General features: G+C 47.0%; 1 protein-coding gene across 1 annotated transcript in view; it reads right to left on the minus strand.

Annotated features, from left to right (window-relative positions):
- reck (reversion-inducing-cysteine-rich protein with kazal motifs) overlaps positions 1-23,780 on the minus strand; it is a 508,306-nt gene that overhangs the window by 85,434 nt on the left and 399,092 nt on the right. Inside the window, exon 18 of the mRNA XM_034173078.1 lies at positions 18,563-18,773. Coding sequence (XP_034028969.1) covers positions 18,563-18,773 — 211 coding nt within the window. The remainder of the gene's footprint in view (positions 1-18,562; positions 18,774-23,780) is intronic.

A 23,780-nucleotide genomic window follows, 5' to 3' on the forward strand; every position in this document is an offset into this window, starting at 1 on the left:
TCCGTCCACCGATCTCACGCTCCATCCGTCCCTCACTCGCGAACAAGACCCCGAGATACCCAAACTCCTCCACGTGAAGCAAGGACACTCCACCGACCTGAAGAGGGCAAAGCACCTTTTTCCAGTCGAGAACCATGGCCTCGGATTTGGAGGTGCTGATTTTCATCCCGGATGCTTCACACTCGGCTGCAAACCACCCTAGTGCACGCTGAAGGTCCTGATTTGACGAAGCCAACAGAACCACATCGTCTGCAAACAGCAGAGACGAGATTCTGTGGCTCCCAAAACAGACCCCCTAGAAATAGAAATTAAAATAGAAAAATAGAAACGCGCCTAGAAATTCTGTCCATAAAAATAATGAACAGAACTGGTGACAAAGGGCAGTCCTGGCGGAGGCCAACATGCACTGGAAACAGGTTTGACTTACTACCGGCAATGCGAACCAAGCTCCTGCTGCGGTCGTACAGGAACAGGATAGCCCTTAGCAAAGGACCCGGGACCCCGTACTCCCGGAGCACTCCCCACAGGGTGCCCCGACGGACACGGTCGAACGCCTTCTCCAGATCCACAAAACACATGTGGACTGGTTGGGCAAACTCCCATGAACCCTCGAGCACCTGATGGAGCGTGTAGAGCAGGTCCAGTGTGCCGCGACCAAGACGAAAACCACACTGCTCCTCCTGAATCCGAGGTTCGACCATCGGTCGAATTCTCCTCTCCAGTACTCTGGAATAGACCTTACCAGGGAGGCTGAGGAGTGTGATCCCCCTATAGTTGGAACACACCCTCCGGCCCCCCTTCTTAAACAGAGGGACCACCACCCCGGTCTGCCAATCCAGAGGCACTGTCCCCGATCGCCACGCGATGTTGCAGAGGCGTGTCAGCCAAGACAGTCCCACAACATCCAGAGACTTAAGGTACTCAGGACGGATTTCATCCACCCCAGGAGCTTTGCCACCGAGGAGCTTTCTAACCACCTCGGTGACTTCGGCCTGGGTAATGGATGAGTCCGCCTCTGAGTCCCCAGTCTCTGCTTCCTCTTCGGAAGACGTGACAATGGGATTGAGGAGATCCTCGAAGTACTCATTCCACCGCCCGACAACATCCCCAGTCAGGGTCAACAGCTCTCCACCCGCACCGTAAACAGTGCGGGTGGAGAGCTGCTTCCACCTCCTGAGGCGTCGGACAGTTTGCCAGAATCTCTTCGAGGCCGACCGATAGTCCTCCTCCATAGCCTCCCCGAACTCCTCCCAGACCCTCTGCGACTGCACGGGCTGCAGCATGCTTGGCCTGCTGGTACCTGTCAGCTGCCTCTGGGGTCCCACCTACCAACAAAGATAAGTAGGACTCCTTCTTCAGCTTGACGGCATCCCTTACTTCCGGTGTCCACCACAGGGTTTGGGGATTGCCGCCGCGACAGGCACCAGAGACCTTGCGACCATAGCTATGAGCGGCTGCATCGACAATGGAGGTGGAGAACATGGTCCACTCGGACTCCATGTCTCCAACCTCCCCCGGGATCTGGGAGAAGCTCTCCCGGAGGTGGGAGTTGAAGACCTCGCTGACAGAGGGTTCCGCCAGTCGTTCCCCTCACGATACGTTTGGGCCTGCCAGGTCTGACCGGCTTCTTCCCCTCCCAGTGGATCCAACTCACCACCAGGTGGTGATCGGTCGACAGCTCTGCCCCTCTCTTCACTCGAGTGTCCGAGACATGTGGCCGAACGTCAGATGATACGACTACAAAGTCGATCATCGACCTCCGGCTCAGGGTGTCCTGGTGCCACGTGCACTTACGGACACCCTTGTGCTCGAACATGGTGTTCGTGATGGACAAACTGTGACTAGCACAGAAGTCCAACAACTGAACACCACTCGGGTTCAAATCGGGGAGGCCGTGCTTCCCAATTACCCCCCTCCAGGTCTCACTGTCACCGCCCACGTGGGCATTGAAATCCCCCAGGAGAACAATGGAGTCCCCAGTCGGAGTGCTATCTAGTACCCCTCCCAGGGACTCCAGGAAGGTCGGGTACTCTGCACTGCTGCTCGGCCCGTAGGCCGAGACAACGGTGAGAGACCTGTCCCCGACCCGAAAGTGTAGGGACACGACCCTCTCGTTCACCGGAGTGAACTCCAACACATGGCGACTGAGCTGGGGAGCAATAAGCAATGCGACCCCAGCTCTCCGCCTCTCCCCGTGAGCAACGCCAGAAAAATGAAGCGTCCAGCCCCTCTCCAGGAGCTGGGCACCAGAGCCCAAGATGTGCGTGGAGGTGACCCCGACTATCTCTAGTCGGTATTTCTCAACCTCCAGCACAAGCTCAGGCGCCTTCCCCCCTAACAAGGTGACATTCCACGTCCCAACAGCCAGGGGCTGTGAGAATGGACCGGGCCGCCGGGCCACCCGCCCTCGACTGCCACCCAATCCTCTCTGCACCCGACCCCCATGGCCCCCTCTGCAGGTGGTGAATCCACAGGAGGGCGGGCCCACGTCGCTCTTTCGGGCTGAGCCCGGCCGGGCCCCATGGGCTAAGGCCTGACCACCAGGCGCTCGCGCGCGAGCCCCAACCCCAGGCCTGGCTCCAGGGTGGGGCCCCGGCTCCGCCATACCGGGCCTTGATTTTTTACTGGTCATGGAGGTTCTGAACTGCTCTTAGTCTGACCCGTCACCTAGGACCTGTTTGCCTTGGGAGACCCTACAGGGAGCACAAAGCCCCGACAACATAGCTCCTAGGATCATCCGGGTACGCAAACTCCCCCACCACGATAAGGTGGCAGCTAGAGGGGGAGTATAGGAAAACGTTCTATTTTTACTTCTCAAACAAATGTTTGGGCCTGAAAACATGTTGGTCCTATTTGTCTACTAAGGTTTGAACTTTGAGAGTGTTTACACACGAGAGAAAAGTGAGAAAAAGTTAAGTCTATAATAATTGTAAAAAATAACGCTGTCTACTTCACGGATTTCACCTATTGCGGGCTATTTTTAGAACGTAACTCCCGCGATAAACGAGGGACCACTGCATATCTACATGAAAGGTTTATCTTTGACCCGTTGTGTGACTGTCATGCCCAATTGCGCTGTGTTTGCGCTTGAGGGCTGTATGTGGGGTTAATCTACTGTCTCGTGTCGTTTCTCAGAACAGTTGTTCGTTTGGTTTTGCGGTATGCAGGAGATCACTTGACCGAGGGTCTATACTTTCAAATAATAATAAAAAAAAATAGTCATCCCTCTTTACTCTTACTCAGTCAGTCTCTTACAACGGCGTAGCCTAAATACACGAGCTTTCTAGGAGCGCACCCAATTCATTACGCATGCTCAGAGGCACGTACCCTCCAGTGCGCACTTTTTTTTGGGGGGGGGGGGGGGGCGACCCCGTCCCCTGTGATAAACTCATCGCCCCCTTAATATTTTTTTTGCTGGCACCGGGCCTGCTGTCGCCCAGTTTCTGGCAAAATTTGATGTGGCGCTGCTCCAGTCGTTCCGTTTTTTTCCTTGTAATGAAAATCCGCCAAGCGCACTACACACGTCCTCACACAAAGGCTGCTTACCAGCAAATGACGCAATCGACAGGTGTAAAAAAATTCACACATGCGCACAAAGGTTCAAGGTTGGCTGATGCAAGCACACGTGATTCAAATCCATCAGGTTTTTGCAAAAAATAAAAAGGTCCGATACATTTCTAACAGACCTCGTATAACCCATGTTTCCCACACGTTTACTCAGCTAAAATATATCTTATATCAAATCAAGTCAAATCAATTTTATTTATATAGCGCCAAATCACAACAAATAGTTGCCCCAAGACCTCTTCAGAACACCAGCGGTTGTGTGTGTTTCTCCAGGTAAACCTGGAGTTGTGTCAGGATGGGCATCTGGCGTAAAACCTAGGCCAAATACTGATGCGGATCTGGCTGTATTCGCCGTGCTCCCGAACAATATGGGAGCAGCCGAATGGACAACAACAACTTATACAGGGAAACAGTTGCTATTTATTTTAATTTATTGAGATCTTATTGTTCTCTGTTCAATTTGTACTTATTTTATTTTATTGATATCCCAGTGTAAATTGTATATATATAAACTACACACTTATTGCTACTTACATTAATTGATGAGATTATAGTGTCTTTGCAATCTTTACATGTTTAATCGAGCTCCTCAGTGTTGTCAAGTTTTAGCCTCAAATGGACCACATTGGAAATAAGCATTTGCTTTATTGTGTCATCTGTGTGTCATTGATATATTCACCTTTCTGTGTTTATATTGTATTATATTTTATTATATCCGGTAGAATGCCGCCTGTGAGGCCTCACGGTTGGTCCCAAATATCCTGGACGTCTTCATGATGCTAGAACTAGCAATGTGCACAGTTCCAAAACTACAAAACTCTCATGTAGTTTTGTAATGAGACATTCCAGAATTAGAGGACATTTGCTGTCCCCCACCTGTTATTTAAAATACTTTAGTCCTAAATAACAAAATATATCACATAACCTGCCAATTAAACTGTCATAAAGCAAAATATAATAATTTGCTGGAAAGAAATTGTGTCTTTATATAATTAAATATACTGAATAGGTGTAAAATACCCCTAATAATGAGGTTTTTCTCTTGTCCCCGCCTCCTGGTGACAACCTTTTACATCATTTTAAATATCTAAAATAAGTCTTGAATTAATTGTCTTCCATTATATTTTCATTACATGAATCTATTGTACCTGTAAAAAACAAACAAACAACAAAAAAATGAATAAAACAAATTTTTAATACTATTTATTGTGCTATAAAGTTGTGTCCCTGAATGTGCATGCAACCCTGTTACCCATACCATTTTTTCCTGGCTGATGAAGGGTTAAAATATTGTGTCATATCACAAACAGGAAATTAATGGGTAGACCAAAGGTGAGTGCCCTCTTGCATCTTTGATATATTTTCAAACTTTTCTGGGTTAACTGAGTGCATAAAGCTAAACCACTCAACCCTGTTACTCACAGTTTAAGAATAATGTTCAATAATTTCAATTTTTATTTTCTGTATTTGTAAAACTACATTGGTCCTTGAACTTGGTAAAATAGCTAGATTAAACAGCTTGCTTTTGTTCATTAGGTAGATGCTGCATTACCATTGATTTGCAACCCTGTTACTAAAATTATATAACATGGTTATTATCATAGTTAACAGGGTGTTTATGGTTAAAGATGTTTAGTTAAATGATAAAAATGAATTTATTTCTGTACTTTAATGTATTTACATATGAATATCTTTTATATTATTAAAATATTTACATATTTTACATATTTAAAATAAATAGCCAGAATTAACATGTTTCTTCAATTAGAACAGTGTCATTACTGCATAAAGCGCCTTGGGGCAACTGTTTGTTGTGATTAACATAGATAATTGGCAAAGCTTCTGGGGAAAACCTGGTCTTGTTAGGAGAGACGGCATCCATCCCACTTTGGATGGAGCAGCTCTCATTTCTAGAAATCTGGCCAATTTTCTTAAATCCTCCAAACCGTGACTATCCAGGGTTGGGACCAGGAAGCAGAGTTGTAGTCTTACACACCTCTCTGCAGCTTCTCTCCCCCTGCCATCCCCTCATTACCCCATCCCCGTAGAGACGGTGCCTGCTCCCAGACTACCAATAACCAGCAAAAATCTATTTAAGCATAAAAATTCAAAAAGAAAAAATAATATAGCACCTTCAACTGCACCACAGACTAAAACAGTTAAATGTGGTCTATTAAACATTAGGTCTCTCTCTTCTAAGTCCCTGTTGGTAAATGATATAATAATTGATCAACATATTGATTTATTCTGCCTTAAAGAAACCTGGTTACAGCAGGATGAATATGTTAGTTTAAATGAGTCAACACCCCCGAGTCACACTAACTGTCAGAATGCTCGTAGCACGGGCCGGGGCGGAGGATTAGCTGCAATCTTCCATTCCAGCTTATTAATTAATCAAAAACCCAGACAGAGCTTTAATTCATTTGAAAGCTTAACTCTTAGTCTTGTCCATCCAAATTGGAAGTCCCAAAAACCAGTTTTATTTGTTATTATCTATCGTCCACCTGGTCGTTACTGTGAGTTTCTCTGTGAATTTTCAGACCTTTTGTCTGACTTAGTGCTTAGCTCAGATAAGATAATTATAGTGGGCGATTTTAACATCCACACAGATGCTGAGAATGACAGCCTCAACACTGCATTTAATCTATTATTAGACTCTATTGGCTTTGCTGAAAAAGTAAATGAGTCCACCCACCACTTTAATCATATCTTAGATCTTGTTCTGACTTATGGTATGGAAATAGAAGACTTAACAGTATTCCCTGAAAACTCCCTTCTGTCTGATCATTTCTTAATAACATTTACATTTACTCTGATGGACTACCCAGCAGTGGGGAATAAGTTTCATTACACTGGAAGTCTTTCAGAAAGCGCTGTAACTAGGTTTAAGGATATGATTCCTTCTTTATGTTCTCTAATGCCATATACCAACACAGTGCAGAGTAGCTACCTAAACTCTGTAAGTGAGATAGAGTATCTCGTCAATAGTTTTACATCCTCATTGAAGACAACTTTGGATGCTGTAGCTCCTCTAAAAAAGAGAGCTTTAAATCAGAAGTGCCTGACTCCGTGGTATAACTCACAAACTCGTAGCTTAAAGCAGATAACCCGTAAGTTGGAGAGGAAATGGCGTCTCACTAATTTAGAAGATCTTCACGTAGCCTGGAAAAAGAGTCTGTTGCTCTATAAAAAAGCCCTCCGTAAAGCTAGGACATCTTTCTACTCATCACTAATTGAAGAAAATAAGAACAACCCCAGGTTTCTTTTCAGCACTGTAGCCAGGCTGACAAAGAGTCAGAGCTCTATTGAGCTGAGTATTCCATTAACTTTAACTAGTAATGACTTCATGACTTTCTTTGCTAACAAAATTTTAACTATTAGAGAAAAAATTACTCATAACCATCCCAAAGATGTATCGTTATCTTTGGCTGCTTTCAGTGATGCCGGTATTTGGTTAGACTCTTTCTCTCCGATTGTTCTGTCTGAGTTATTTTCATTAGTTACTTCATCCAAACCATCAACATGTTTATTAGACCCCATTCCTACCAGGCTGCTCAAGGAAGCCCTACCATTATTTAATGCTTCGATCTTAAATATGATCAATCTATCTTTGTTAGTTGGCTATGTACCACAGGCTTTTAAGGTGGCAGTAATTAAACCATTACTTAAAAAGCCATCACTTGACCCAGCTATCTTAGCTAATTATAGGCCAATCTCCAACCTTCCTTTTCTCTCAAAAATTCTTGAAAGGGTAGTTGTAAAACAGCTAACTGATCATCTGCAGAGGAATAGTCTATTTGAAGAGTTTCAGTCAGGTTTTAGAATTCATCATAGTACAGAAACAGCATTAGTGAAGGTTACAAATGATCTTCTTATGGCCTCGGACAGTGGACTCATCTCTGTGCTTGTTCTGTTAGACCTCAGTGCTGCTTTTGATACTGTTGACCATAAAATTTTATTACAGAGATTAGAGCATGCCATAGGTATTAAAGGCACTGTGCTGCGGTGGTTTGAATCATATTTGTCTAATAGATTACAATTTGTTCATGTAAATGGGGAATCTTCTTCACAGACTAAAGTTAATTATGGAGTTCCACAAGGTTCTGTGCTAGGACCAATTTTATTCACTTTATACATGCTTCCCTTAGGCAGTATTATTAGACGGTATTGCTTAAATTTTCATTGTTACGCAGATGATACCCAGCTTTATCTATCCATGAAGCCAGAGGACACACACCAATTAGCTAAACTGCAGGATTGTCTTACAGACATAAAGACATGGATGACCTCTAATTTCCTGCTTTTAAACTCAGATAAAACTGAAGTTATTGTACTTGGCCCCACAAATCTTAGAAACATGGTGTCTAACCAGATCCTTACTGTGGATGGCATTACCCTGACCTCTAGTAATACTGTGAGAAATCTTGGAGTCATTTTTGATCAGGATATGTCATTCAAAGCGCATATTAAACAAATATGTAGGACTGCTTTTTTGCATTTACGCAATATCTCTAAAATCAGAAAGGTCTTGTCTCAGAGTGATGCTGAAAAACTAATTCATGCATTTATTTCCTCTAGGCTGGACTATTGTAATTCATTATTATCAGGTTGTCCTAAAAGTTCCCTAAAAAGCCTTCAGTTAATTCAAAATGCTGCAGCTAGAGTACTGACAGGGACTAGAAGGAGAGAGCATATCTCACCCATATTGGCCTCTCTTCATTGGCTTCCTGTTAATTCTAGAATAGAATTTAAAATTCTTCTTCTTACTTATAAGGTTTTGAATAATCAGGTCCCATCTTATCTTAGGGACCTCGTAGTACCATATCACCCCAATAGAGCGCTTCGCTCTCAGACTGCAGGCTTACTTGTAGTTCCTAGGGTTTGTAAGAGTAGAATGGGAGGCAGAGCCTTCAGCTTTCAGGCTCCTCTCCTGTGGAACCAGCTCCCAATTCAGATCAGGGAGACAGACACCCTCTCTACTTTTAAGATTAGGCTTAAAACTTTCCTTTTTGCTAAAGCTTATAGTTAGGGCTGGATCAGGTGACCCTGAACCATCCCTTAGTTATGCTGCTATAGACGTAGACTGCTGGGGGGTTCCCATGATGCACTGTTTCTTTCTCTTTTTGCTCTGTATGCACCACTCTGCATTTAATCATTAGTGATCGATCTCTGCTCCCCTCCACAGCATGTCTTTTTCCTGGTTCTCTCCCTCAGCCCCAACCAGTCCCAGCAGAAGACTGCCCCTCCCTGAGCCTGGTTCTGCTGGAGGTTTCTTCCTGTTAAAAGGGAGTTTTTCCTTCCCACTGTAGCCAAGTGCTTGCTCACAGGGGGTCGTTTTGACCGTTGGGGTTTTACATAATTATTGTATGGCCTTGCCTTACAATATAAAGCGCCTTGGGGCAACTGTTTGTTGTGATTTGGCGCTATATAAAAAAATTGATTGATTGATTGATTGATTTGGCGCTATATAAATAAAATTGTTTTGATTTGATTAGTGTGATCTAACCAAGATCTTCACCTTTGACCTCACACACAACACACAAGGCCCAACACCTGAGGATACACTGGAAGAAATCCATTGGCACAGCCCAGATGTTCGGGTGTGCACTGGTGTATGAGGACTTAATATACCCAGGAATCATTCAGGAGGTCAATGAGACCCATTGCCAAGTAAAATGCATGCGCAGGGAGGGAATAAACTGTTATCACATCATTTAGTGTTGTGTGGGCCGCTGAAGAGAAGGTACTGCTGGCCCACCACCACAAGATGGCGCCCTGCTTGAAGTGCGGGCTTCAAGCACGAGAGGGCGTCGGAGCGACCGGGAGTGACAGCTGTCACTCATCATCCGTAACAGCTGTCACTCATCCACTACACATCACCACCACCATAAAGGCCGGACTGCAACTCCACCTCCACGCCGAGAAATCAGCTACCAATCAGGTAACTTCTCTGCTTTCTTACAAAGTAACAATCTGAATCTGTGGGACTGGCGTTTGGTGTTTCTTCCACTAATCACACACCAGATACAGCCAGTGACATTGGTTGTGTCTGGGAATCACAGGGAGGAGATTGTGTTTTATGTAACACCTTCTACCTCCCGAGTGATTTTGGGTTTTCCATGGGTGTTAAAACACAATCCCCGGATTGATTGGCCGTCTGGGGTTGTGGTTCAGTGGAGCGAAACCTGCCACCGGGAGTATTTACGATCCTCGGTTCCACCCGGTGTGACAGCTAAGGAGGAGGTTTTAGTCCCCCCCAATCTGGCGGCGGTGCCAGCCAAGTACCATGACCTTGCTGACGTCTTCAGCAAGGATCTGGCACTCACGATGCCCCCACACCGTCCGTACGATTGTGCCATTGATTTGATACCGGGCGCTGAGTACCCGTCCAGCAGGCTGTACAACCTCTCACGTCCGGAACGCGAATCAATGGAGACCTACATCCGGGACTCGTTAGCTGCCGGGTTGATCCGGAACTCCACCTCCCCGATGGGTGCTGGTTTCTTTTTTGTGGGCAAGAAGGACAGCGGACTCCGTCCATGCATTGATTACAGAGGGCTGAACGAGATCACGGTTCGCAACCGATACCCGTTACCTCTGTTGGATTCAGTGTTCACGCCCCTGCATGGAGCCCAAATTTTCACGAAATTGGATCTTAGGAATGCTTATCACCTGGTTCGGATCCGGGAGGGAGACGAGTGGAAGACGGCATTTAACACCCCGTTAGGTCACTTTGAGTACCTGGTCATGCCGTTCGGCCTCACCAATGCGCCCGCGACGTTCCAAGCGTTGGTTAATGACGTCTTGCGGGACTTCCTGCATCGGTTTGTCTTCGTATATCTAGATGATATATTCATCTTTTCTCCGGATCCTGAGACCCATGTCAAGCATGTACGTCAGGTCCTACAGCGGTTGTTGGAGAACCGGCTGTTTGTGAAGGAGAGCACTTCTTTGTCTTTCCTGGGGTTCATAATCTCCTCCAACTCCGTCGCCCCTGATCCGGCCAAGGTTGCGGCGGTGAGAGATTGGCCCCAACCAACGAACCGTAGGAAACTACAACAGTTCCTCGGTTTTGCAAATTTCTACCGGAGGTTCATCAAGGGCTACAGTCAGGTAGTAAGCCCCCTGACAGCCCTGACCTCCACAAAAGTCCCCTTCACCTGGTCGGATCGGTGCGAAGCCGCGTTTAGGGAGTTGAAACGCCGGCTCTCGACTGCACCGGTTCTGGTGCAGCCCGATCCCAATCGCCAGTTCGTAGTTGAAGTGGACGCCTCTGACTCAGGGATAGGAGCCGTGCTATCCCAGAGCGGGGAGTCCGATAAGGTTCTCCATCCATGTGCCTACTTTTCCCGCAGGTTGACCCCAGCTGAACGGAACTATGACGTCGGCAATCGGGAACTTCTTGCGGTGAAGGAGGCTCTTGAGGAGTGGAGACACCTGTTGGAGGGAGCATCGGTACCATTTACGTTTTTCACGGACCATCGGAACCTGGAGTAGATCCGGACCGTGAAGCGTCTGAACCCCAGGCAAGCCCGCTGGTCGCTGTTCTTCTGGCGTTTTGACTTCCGGATCACCTACCGCCCCGGGACAAAAAAACCAATGATCTGACGCCCTGTCCCGGGTGCATGAAGAGGAGGTCAAGACCGAGCTGTCAGACCCCCCTGAAACCATCATCCTCGAGTCCACTGTCATGGCCACCCTTACCTGGGACGTGGAGAAGACCGTCCGGGAGGCCCTGACACGGAGCCCAGACCCGGGGACAGGTCCGAAGGACATATTGTACGTCCCACCAGAGGCCAGGGCTGCGGTCCTTGACTTCTGTCACGGTTCCAAGCTCTCCTGTCATCCAGGGGTGCGAAGGACCGTGGCAGTGGTCTGGCAGCGCTTCTGGTGGGCGTCTATGGAAGCCGACGTCCGGGAGTATGTCCAGGCCTGCACCACCTGTGCCAGGGGCAAAGCCGACCACCACAAGGCCCAAGGCCTCCTCCAGCCTCTGCCCGTGCCTCATCACCCCTGGTCTCATATTGGCCTGGACTTTGTCACGGGCCTCCCGCCGTCCCAGGGCATGACTTCCATCCTCACGATAGTGGACCGGTTCTCCAAGGCGGCCCACTTCGTGGCCCACCCAAAGCTCCCGACGGCCCAGGAGACTGCAGACCTCCTGGTCCACCATGTCGTGCGTCTGCATGGGATTCCATAGGACACTGTCTCAGATCGTGGTCCTCAGTTCTCCTCCCAGGTCTGGAGGAGTTTCTGCAGGGAACTGGGGGCTACCGTCAGTCTCTCGTCTGGGTACCACCCCCAGACGAACGGGCAGGCAGAGCGGACGAACCAGGAACTGGAGCAGGCCCTCCGCTGCGTGACCTCCGCGCACCCGACGGCCTGGAGTGACCATCTGGCCTGGATCGAGTACGCTCATAATAGCCAAGTTTCATCTGCCACCGGCCTCTCCCCGTTTGAGGTGTGTTTGGGGTACCAGCCCCCATTGTTTCCGCTAGTGGAGGGAGAGGTCGGGGTGCCCTCGGTCCAGGCCCATCCGAGGAAGTGCCGTCGAGTGTGGCGTACCGCCCGCTCTGCCATGCTCAGAGCCCGGACGAGGGCTAAGGCCCATGCAGACCGCCGGCGTTCCCCGGCCCCTGCATACCAGCCCGGGCAGGAGGTCTGGCTATCCACTAAGGACATCCCCCTGCAGGTGGAATCCCAAAAGCTAAAGGACAGGTACATCGGACCACTTCCCATACTCAAAGTCCTCAGTCCGGGGTGTACCCGCAGTGAAGCTGGCAGCTTCAGCTTCACTGCGGATACACCCCGTTTTTCATGTGTCAAGACTCAAGCCCTGCCATACCTCACCACTGTGTGCCGCGGGACCAGCGCCGCCTCCTGCCCGGATCATCGACGGGGAGCCCGCGTGGACAGTATGCCGGCTCCTGGACGTCCGTCGAAAGGGCCTTGGGTTCCAGTATCTGGTGGACTGGGAGGGTTATGGCCCCGAAGAGCGCTCATGGGGGAAGAGGAGCTTCATCCTGGACCCGGCCCTCCTGGCCAACTTCTACACCCGTCACCTGGACAAGCCTGGTCGGGCGCCAGGAGGCGCCCGTTGAGAGGGGGGTCCTGTTGTGTGGGCCGCTGAAGAGGAGGTACTGCTGGCCCACCACCACAAGATGGCGCCCTGCTTGAAGTGCGGGCTTCAAGCACGAGAGGGCGTCAGAGCGACCGGGAGTGACAGCTGTCACTCATCATCCGTACCAGCTGTCACTCATCCACTACACATCACCACCACCATAAAGGCCGGACTGCAACTCCACCTCCCTGCCGAGAAATCAGCTACCAATCAGGTAACTTCTCTGCTGACTTACAAAGTAACAATCTGAACTTCTTTGCAGCCGTTTTCCTGTGGTGTGTCCTTATCTGTGGGATTGGCGTTTGGTGTGATCAGCGACGGCTTCGCCTCACGCCCCAAACCAGATAAGTGGTTAAACAGGAGCTGCACGAGTGTGTGATTGGAGGTGTAGGTGCTCCCTCCTAACTAAACACTGACTGTGGGATTACTGAGTGTGCGAACTCACAGTCATCAGTACTGTCTCTGTTCTCTGCCAGCAGTACCGGGTCTGACTGCTGAAGACAGTGGCCACCTGGGCGCAGGGCTTGGCGGCTCCGGTGTTCTTCAGATCCGTTGGTGGTGGAAGCTGTGTGGGATTCGGCTCTTCTCTCGCCAGACGTCTTCTATCGTCGAGCCTGCCCAGACGTCACCTTGTGTATAATTGACATTCCACCATATTGTTATTGTCTGTACTTCGTTGTGCGATTCACAACATTAAATTGTTACTTTTTGGCTTATCCATTGTCCGTTCATTAACGCCCCCTGTTGTGGGTCCGTGTCACGACACTTTCACAACAATTTAGTAGTTTATGACACCCATATTTCTTAAATATACAACATAAGATACTAAAACTGAAGATTTATTTTTAAGAAGTGTATTTGCCAAAATGTCCTCTAATTATGGAATGTCCCTAATATCATACAAACCTGCTAGGCTTGCTGGTGTTTTTTCTACAGTTTTGGCAGCTCGACAGTAACTGAAGGCAGGTGTCAAGTCCTTCAAGATGCCTCTCATATTTTCTTCTACAGGACAACAAGCAAGCAGCTTGGTAGAAGACAACAACTGTTATGATTATTTATTAGAAAGTGGAAGAAACACAAGATGACTGTCAATCTCCCTCAGTCTGGGATTCCATGCAAGATCTCACTTTGTGGGGTAAGGATGACTCTGAGAAAGCTCAGAACTACACAGGAGGACCTGGTCAATGACCTGAAAAGAGCTGGGACCACAGTCACAAAGATTACATTAGTAACACATGATGCTGTCATGGTTTAAAATCCTGCAGGGCAGCAAGGTCCCCAGCTCAAGCCAGCACATGTCCAGGCCCGTGTGAAGTTCACCAGTGACCATCTGGATGATCCAGAGAAGGCAAGGAGAAGGTCATGTGGTCAGATGAGACCAGAATAGAGATTTTTGGAATCAACTCCACTTACCATGTTTAGAGAATGAGAACAACCCCAAGAAAACATCCCAACCGTGAAACATGGGGGTGGAAACATCATACTCTGAGGGTGCTCTTCTGCAAAGGGGACAGGATGACTGCACCGTATTGAAGGGAGGATGGATGGGGTCATGTATTGTGAGATTTTGGCAAACAACCTCCTTCCCTCAGTAAGAGCACTGAAGATGGGTCATGGCTGGGTCTTCCAGCATGACAATGACCCCAAACACACAGCCAGGGCAACTAAGGAGGGGCTCCGTAAGAAGCATTTCAAGGTCCTGGAGTGGCCTGGCCAGTCTCTAGACCTGAACTCAATAGAAAATCTTTGGAGGGAGCTGAAACGCCAAACCTGAAAGATGTGGAGAAGATCTGTATGGAGGAGTGGACCAAAATCCCTGCTGCAGTGTGTGAAAACCTGGTGAAAAACTACAGGAAACGTTTGACCTCTGTAATTGCAAACAAAGGCTACTGTACCAAATATTAACATTGATTTTCACAGGTGTTCAAATCCTTATTTGCAGCAGTAACATACAAATAAATTATTAAAAAAATCATACATTGTGATTTCCAGATTTTTTTTTTTTAGATTAAGTCTCTCACAGTGGACATGCACCTAACATGAAAATTTCAGACCCCTCCATGATTTCTAAGTGGGAGAACTTGCAAAATCGCAGGGTGTTCAAATGCTTATTTTCCTCACTGTATATATAGATTTTTTTCAGGCTGTAATTACCCCCCCCCCCCCCCCCCCCCCCCCCCAAAAAAAATAGTGTTTATTTATGTTTGAGAGGTCAATCTCACATTTTTGAGGTGCATATTGACCGTGATTTTCCACCACAGTTGCTGACAGTGTGCATGCTCTTATCAATAATATTATCAAGTTCTGTCCTGAATACGATTTAAAATCAAGAACTTAATTCAAGCTGCACTTTGAACATACTTCGAGGGGATAACTTGCTGAAGCCATGGCAGAAAACGCAAGAAACACAGAAACTCTGCTTTAAAAGCGCATCTGGTGTTATTCCTGGCAGACGACTGGAAGTAAACTACCCCAATTCTCGCGGCCGAGTGGCTGAAGTCTCGGGGTCGCAAGCTCACAAACAGAACTCAATGGAATCAAATCAAATCAATTTTATTTATATAGCGCCAAATCACAACAAACAGTTGCCCCAAGGCGCTCTATATTGTAAGGCAAAGCCATACAATAATTGCGGAAAAACCCCAACGGTCAAAACGACCCCCTGTGAGCAAGCACTTGGCGACAGTGGGAAGGAAAAACTCCCTTTTAACAGGAAGAAACCTCCAGCAGAACCAGGCTCAGGGAGGGGCAGTCTTCTGCTGGGACTGGTTGGGGCTGAGGGAGAGAACCAGGAAAAAGACATGCTGTGGAGGGGAGCAGAGATCGATCACTAATGATTAAATGCAGAGTGGTGCATACAGAGCAAAAAGAGAAAGAAACAGTGCATCATGGGAACCCCCCAGCAGTCTACGTCTATAGCAGCATAACTAAGGGATGGTTCAGGGTCACCTGATCCAGCCATAACTATAAGCTTTAGCAAAAAGGAAAGTTTTAAGCCTAATCTTAAAAGTAGAGAGGGTGTCTGTCTCCCTGATCTGAATTGGGAGCTGGTTCCACAGGAGAGGAGCCTGAAAGCTGAAGGCTCTGCTTCCCATTCTACTCTTACAAACCCTAGGAACTACAAGTAAGCCTGCAGTCTGAGAGCGAAGTGCTCTATTGGGGTGATATGGTACTATGAGGTCCCTAAGATAAGATGGGACCTGATTATTCAAAACCTTATAAGTAAGAAGAAGAATTTTAAATTCTATTCTAGAATTAACAGGAAGCCAATGAAGAGAGGCCAATATGGGTGAGATATGCTCTCTCCTTCCAGTCCCTGTCAGTACTCTAGCTGCAGCATTTTGAATTAACTGAAGGCTTTTCAGGGAACTTTTAGGACAACCTGATAATAATGAATTACAATAGTCCAGCTTAGAGGAAATAAATGCATGAATTAGTTTTTCAGCATCACGCTGAGACAAGATCCTTCTAATTTTAGAGATATTGCGCAAATGCAAAAAAGCAGTCCTACATATTTGTTTAATATGCGCATTGAATGACATATCCTGATCAAAAATGACTCCAAGATTTCTCACAGTATTACTAGAGGTCAGGGTAATGCCATCCAGAGTAAGGATCTGGTTAGACACCATGTTTCTAAGATTTGTGGGGCCAAGTACAATAACTTCAGTTTTATCTGAGTTTAAAAGCAGGAAAATAGAGGTCATCCATGTCTTTATGTCTGTAAGACAATCCTGCAGTTTATCTAATTGGTGTGTGTCCTCTGGCTTCATGGATAGATAAAGCTGGGTATCATCTGCGTAACAATGAAAATTTAAGCAATGCTGTCTAATAATACTGCCCAAGGGAAACATGTATAAAGTGAATAAAATTGGTCCTAGCACAGAACCTTGTGGAACTCCATAATTAACCTTAGTCTGTGAAGAAGATTCCCCATTTACATGAACAAATTGTAATCTATTAGATAAATATGATTCAAACCACCGCAGCGCAGTGCCTTTAATACCTATGGCATGCTCTAATCTCTGTAATAAAATTTTATGGTCATCAGTATCAAAAGCAGCACTGAGGTCTAACAGAACAAGCACAGAGATGAGTCCACTGTCTGAAGCCATAAGAAGATCATTTGTAACCTTCACTAATGCTGTTTCTGTAGTATGATGAATTCTAAAACCTGACTGAAACTCTTCAAATAGACCATTCCTCTGCAGATGACCAGTTAGCTGTTTTACAACTACCCTTTCAAGAATTTTTGAGAGAAAAGGAAGGTTGGAGATTGGCCTATAATTAGCTAAGATAGCTGGGTCAAGTGATGGCTTTTTAAGTAATGGTTTAATTACTGCCACCTTAAAAGCCTGTGGTACATAGCCAACTAACAAAGATAGATTGATCATATTTAAGATTGAAGCATTAATTAATGGTAGGGCTTCCTTGAGCAGCCTGGTAGGAATGGGGTCTAATAGACATGTTGATGGTTTGGAGGAAGTAACTAATGAAAATAACTCAGACAGAACAATCAGAGAGAAAGAGTCTAACCAAATACCGGCATCACTGAAAGCAGCCAAAGATAACGATATGTCTTTGGGATGGTTATGAGTAATTTTTTCTCTAATAGTTAAAATTTTATTAGCAAAGAAAGTCATGAAGTCATTACTAGTTAAAGTTAAAGGAATACTCGGCTCAATAGAGCTCTGACTCTTTGTCAGCCTGGCTACAGTGCTGAAAAGAAACCTGGGGTTGTTCTTATTTTCTTCAATTAGTGATGAGTAGTAAGATGTCCTAGCTTTACGGAGGGCTTTTTTTATAGAGCAACAGACTCTTTTTCCAGGCTAAGTGAAGATCTTCTAAATGAGTGAGACGCCATTTCCTCTCCAATTTACGGGTTATCTGCTTTAAGCTGCGAGTTTGTGAGTTATACCACGGAGTCAGGCACTTCTGATTTAAGGCTGTCTTTTTCAGAGGAGCTACAGCATCCAAAGTTGTCTTCAACGAGGATGTAAAACTATTGACGAGATACTCTATCTCACATCTCGTATATGACTTTGACCCACATTTCCAAGGTCATCGAAGATAACGGCCGGCAAAGACACTCACTGTCTCACCCCATAATACCACTTTTTCTCTTCAAATGTTAATTCCAGAGCTTATGTTTGTATTGAACACCTACAGAAAATCAGCTATCCTGACTCCCTCTAGCACACTACAACTGACCTTGCACCTCAGGGTCAAGTTCAAACATGCAAATGGATAAAAAACAGGACTTTTGGGGTATATTTTGTTTTAGGGGAGTTGATGGTCTAGTGGTTAAGGTGTTGGGCTTGAGACCAGAAGTTCCTTGGTTCAAATCCCAGCCTGACTGGAAAATCACTAAAGGCCATTGGGCAAGGTCTTTAATCCCCTAGTTGCTCCCGGTGTGTAGTGACCACCTTGTATGGCAGCACCCCCACATCGGGGTGAATGTGAGGCATTATTTGTAAAGCGCTTTGAGCGTCTGATGCAGATGGAAAAGCGCTATATAAATGCAGTCCATTTACCATTTTTCATAGCACCAAATTTCTCTTCTAAAGCCTAAATTTGCATTGAACTACTATAGCAAATCATTTATCCCAGCTCTCTTGAGACAGCTGCACTGACCTTGGACCTTCCGGTCAAGGTAACGCATGAAAATCAATGGAAAAACACTTTTTCTTATGTGGCCTTTTTTCACCCATTTTTCACTGCCCCTCCCACCATGAAATAGGGGAACCATTGAAATGGACTCACCTTGTTGGCATTGTTTCTGTAAATGGTTAAAGAGCTCACTGCAAACCTAGCCACAACCACAAGGAAAATTAATACAATGGATTTTTCTTTCGACAGTACTTGCCCACTCACCGGGTGGAGTGACAGGCTTGCAGCCTGGAGTGGACAATGGCGGGCAACGAATCAGACCACAGGCTGAGTCTGAGGTGAGATCAGAAATGGTCCCAACAGTGTGACAGGGGCCCTCATAATCCACAGCCACTCGGTCAGAGAAGGCATCACACACTGTCTTATATGTCTCACCATTATGACCACATACAGGCTTTGGTTTCTTGCAGACATCCTGAGAGAACACAGCAAAAGACATAACCAAAAAGTCAATATGTCATGTTCATAAACATGCTATCAAACTGACCTTTCATGCTTCGAAACTATGCTTAAACAAATATTCTTATCCATGCTTTCAGATATTTGAGTACACATTTTAATTCCTAGATGATTTTGGTGACACACAGTGTGCATCTTTGTAGTCTGGTTCACTGTAATCTGGCTCAAAAGCTAAACAAAGCACTACTTTGTAGACGTTACTTCCTTGTGTCAAGATGACATTATTGTCAATTTCTGCTGAATAATCCCCATTATTATCACTTACTAGGGTCTTCCCTAGAGGTTACTTTAGTTTACATGGACACTGATATAGTATATCAGCTCATTAAAGACTTGTTGATAATGGCATTATCTGACCATTACATTGGCCTGCTCTGGAACAATTTAGTTTTTTTAAACTGCAGTATTGTTCCACAATGTGGCTATAGATAATTCACCTGGCACAGCACCAGCCACACCTCCCGCCAGACCTCCCACCCCAAAATTCTTATTTTTAGCAGTAGCAGTACGAGGTCTATTAGAAAAGAAACCGACAGTTTTATTTTTAAAAAAACTATATGGATTTGAATCACGTGTGATTACATCAGCCAAGCTTGAACCCTCGTGCGCATGCGTGAGTTTTTCCACGGCTGTCGGTGACGTCATTCGCCTGTGAGCACGCCTTGTGGAAGGAGTGATCCAGCCCCCTCGTCGGATTTTCATTGTCTGAGAAGTTGCTGAGAGACTGGCGCTATGCTTGATCAAAATTTTTTCAAGAACTGTGAGGCACATCCGAGTGGACACCATTCGAGAAATTCAGCAGGTTTTCGGTGTAAATTTTAACGGCTGATGAGAGATTTTGGATTGTTTCTATCGCTGTAAGGACTTCCCACGGAGCGGGACGTCGCTGAAAACCTCCAAATTTAAGCCTCTGTTGACCCAGGACGTCGTGAGAGAACAGAGAACTTTCAGAAGAGGTCGGAATCAGCAGTTTATCCGGACATTCCACTGTTAAAGGAGATTTTTTTAATGAAAGACGTGCGGACGGATTGGCACGTTGGCTCGCAGCCGGCATGGCGTGCCCGCCACAGGAAAAACACCTCCGTGTTGATAACCATTTGTAAAATCCAGGCAGCTTTTGGTGGCTTTCAGTTGAGTGAGTATCTGAGAAATTGTTTAACAGCAGGGCATGTTCCAACTTGTCCTTAAGGCTTCCAACGGAGGTGTTTTAACCATGCATGTTAACCATGCATTATTATGTTAACCATAATAATGCATGGTTAACATGTTGCCTTCAAAGCAAAATTGGAAATAAGAATTTTATTTTAAAGCACATTATAAACCCAACTGCTCCCAATAAAGGCTCACATCTCATGCGAATAGTAGCCCATTAGAATTGTATTATGTAATGGTAGCAAATTTTCAAGCTAAAATTAGCCTGATACAATCACGTTATATGGTATCAGGATCAGACCAGAACTGAAAAACGTGTGGATCGGTGCATTCCTAGTTCTTGATCACCATGTGACTAAAGCCTTCTCCCCCCGATCGCTCAGTTTAGATGGGCGACCAGCTCTAGGAAGAGTCCTGGTGGATCCAAACGTCTTTCATTTACAGATGATGGAGGCCACTGTGGTCAATGGGACTTTCAAAGCAGCAGAAAGGGTTCTATACCAGCGGTGGACAATCATGTGCCATAAAGGGCCAGGACACTGCAGGTTTTCTTTGCAACCAATCACTTCAGCAGGCGATTTAATTAATGATCAGGTGTCTCAGCAGGTGATTTCATTGACGAACAGGTGTTTATTTTCAGGGGAGAAGCTCATCAGCAAACCACATGCTGAGGTGATTTGTTGCAAGGAAAACCTGCTGTTGTGGGCTGCCTGCTCTGTTTGCTGCTGCTACTGCTCTCTCTCTCTCCTCTGCACAGATGGCGCACCTCAAGCTGATCGACACACCTGTTCCACATTCCATCAGCACCTGTATATCAACCCCAGTTATTCACTCCATCCTCGCCAGAAACACAGCTAACCTCACATGGTAACTGGCCTTTTTCCTGTGCGTTCCTACGCAGTATTATTCTGGATTGTCCTAAGCTCCTAAGATTTTGATTAGCTCTCAGCTACATTTTGATCTGCATCTGATTAAGAGATTTTTCCTAGCAGTGTTCTGTCACAGCTCTTTTCAGCTTCAATTTCCTTCAGGTCCTGGATGCAGCTAAGACAAACTGCTACAATTTGACTGTGGTTATTTTCTGGAAGAACCAATTAGGCTCAGATCTCACTCACCTGTGTGTCTCCTCCAGACGGCATCGACAGCTTCCTGGCAGCCACTTGGCTCCGGATCATTCACCAGCACTGAAGTTCTCTGGGCTGCGGTTCTCCTATTTCCACCGCTGTGCGGGCCAGTCTCCACTCGGCTAGGCAGCATTGCGTATTCTGAACACTCTGAACCATCCTTTGTTGTAATAAATCCATGTTTGACATATTCCTCTCTGCTCCCTGCTTCTGGGTTCGTCGTCCATTCACGCCCGAACCATAACAGGAGTTTCTGGCCACGTCATGGACCCAGCAGGGGTGGACCGTTTGCAGCAGGCGTTACAAATCCAGGGCGAGTACCTCGGAAAGCTCCAGAAAGCCGTGGACTCTATAGCGGATCACGTAAGCTCACTGACAGACCATATCAAACATTCAGACACGTGTCTCTCAGACCTCTCCTCCCAGCTGTCACAGCTTGCAGTCAGACACACACTGACACCGCCTCCTGCCGCTCCGGCTCAAATTATCACCTCCTCGTCCTCCGGCACCGCCTCTGCGGCGCCACTCGAACCGTTGATTTGTCACCCAGAACCGTTTGAGGGTAGTGTAGATATGTGTGCTGCATTCTTGATGCAATGTTCTCTAGTTTTTGATCAGCGTCCGTCACAATACATCTCCGATAAAAGCAAAGTAGCGTACATCATCAATTTACTCCAGGGAGACGCGCACGCTCTCAGTCGCTGTGGGTGGTCTTTAAACCGGCTGTAACACTCCTCAATCTGTGTGATCCCCATAAAATCGTCCCTGAAAGCCATCTGAATTTAGCGAATGGTGTCCACCTGGCTGTCTCTCACAGTTTTTGGAAAAATTTGATGCAGCAAAGCTCCAAATCATTCAGACATTTCCCTGACAATGAAAATCCGACGATGGGGGGTGGACCAGTGCTCACTCAAAGCCTGCTCACAGGCGAATGACGCAACCGACAGGCGTGAAAAAACTCACGCATGCGCACGAAGGTTCAACCTTGGCTGATGCAATCATACGTGATTCAAATCCATATAGTTTTTGAAAAAAATAAAAAGGTCCGTTACTTTTTGGACAGACCTCGAATATCCAGACCACCAAATGAATGAATGCCCAGCAAGCCAGGTGGTTCCTGTTTTTTGGAAGGTTTAACTTCTCCATCTCCTACCGCCCAGGCAGTAAGAACCTCAAACCTGACACACTGTCTCGCCAGTTTTCTCCTTCCAAAGATCCGTCTGAGACTTCCAAGACCATCCTGCCTCGTTCCATGGTCGTGGTGGCACTGACTTGGGATGTTGAGCGAGCCGTCCAGGAAGCCCTCACCCATCATCCGGATCCTGGGGGGGGCCCGCCCGGTTGGCTTTTTGTCCCACCTGAGGCTCGATCTCAAGTCATCAAATTCTGCCACTCGTCCAAAATGTCATGCCATCCCGGGGTCACCCATACACTGGATCTCCTTCGTCGTTGTCTCTGTTGGGCCACGGCACAAGCTGATGTAAGGGAGTACATCCAAGCCTGCTCAGTCTGTGCCGAGGGAAGTCCTCCCACCAACTGCCTGTCGGACTTCTGCAGCCTCTCCCGATTCCGGGCCGTCCGGCATCGGACCCCCACCCCCGCCTATCGGCCCGGGCAGGAGGTGTGGCTCTCCTCTCGGGACATTCCCCTTCGAGTGGACTCTCCAAAGATGGCTCCCCGTTATATTGGACCTTTCGTCGCCAACCGAGTGGTTAATCCGGTGACCGTCCGGGTCCGGCTTCCTCGCTCCCTGCAGATCCACCCGGTCTTCCACGTCTCCAGACGTAAGCCGGTTCATGTGAGCCCGCTGTGTCCCCCTATTCCTGCGCCACCCTCTGCCTGGATGGTGGACATGCATCATCGGGGGCGGGGCTTCCAGTATTTGCTGGACTGGGAGGGTTACGGGCCTGAAGAACGCTCCTGGGTCAAGCGGGAGCTCATCTTGGACCCCTCCCTCATCCAGGACGTCTATCGGGAGCATCCTGATCGTCCTGGTAGGTCGCCTGGGGGCTCCCGTTGAGGGGGGGTACTGTTGTGGGCTGCCTGCTCTGTTTGCTGCTGCTCTCTTCACGCCATCCTCGCCAGAAACACAGCTAACCTCACATGGTAACTGGCCTTTTTCCTGTGCGTTCCTACGCAGTATTATTCTGGACTGTCCTCAGCTCCTAAGCTTTCGATTAGCTCTCAGCTACTTTTTGATCGGCATCTGATTAAGAGATTTTTCCTAGCAGTGTTCTGTCACAGCTCTTTTCAGCTTCAACTTCCTTTAGCTCCTGGATGCAGCTAAGACAAACTGTTACAATTTGACTGTGGTTATCTTCTGGAAGAACCAATTAGCCTCAGATCTCAACTCACCTGTGTGTCTCCTGCAGACGGCGTCGACAGCTTGTAGGCGGCCACCTGGCTCCGGATCATTCACCAGCACTGAAGTTCTCTGGGCTGCAGTTCTCCTGTTTCCACCGCTGTGCAGGCCGGTCTCCACTCGGCTAGGCAGCATTACGTATTCTGAACACTCTGAACCATCCTTTGTTGTAATAAATCCATGATTGACATATTCCTCTCTACTCCCTGCTTCTGGGTTCGTCGTCCATTCATGCCCGAACCCCTGTTCTATACCCTTCCCCAGATTTGTGACTCAAGGCAATCCTACAGACAATTCCTTTGACTTTATTCTTGGTTTGTGCTCT

Source organism: Thalassophryne amazonica, chromosome 1, assembly GCF_902500255.1.
Source record: "Thalassophryne amazonica chromosome 1, fThaAma1.1, whole genome shotgun sequence".
In the NCBI taxonomy this organism is placed as follows: Eukaryota; Metazoa; Chordata; class Actinopteri; order Batrachoidiformes; family Batrachoididae; genus Thalassophryne; species Thalassophryne amazonica.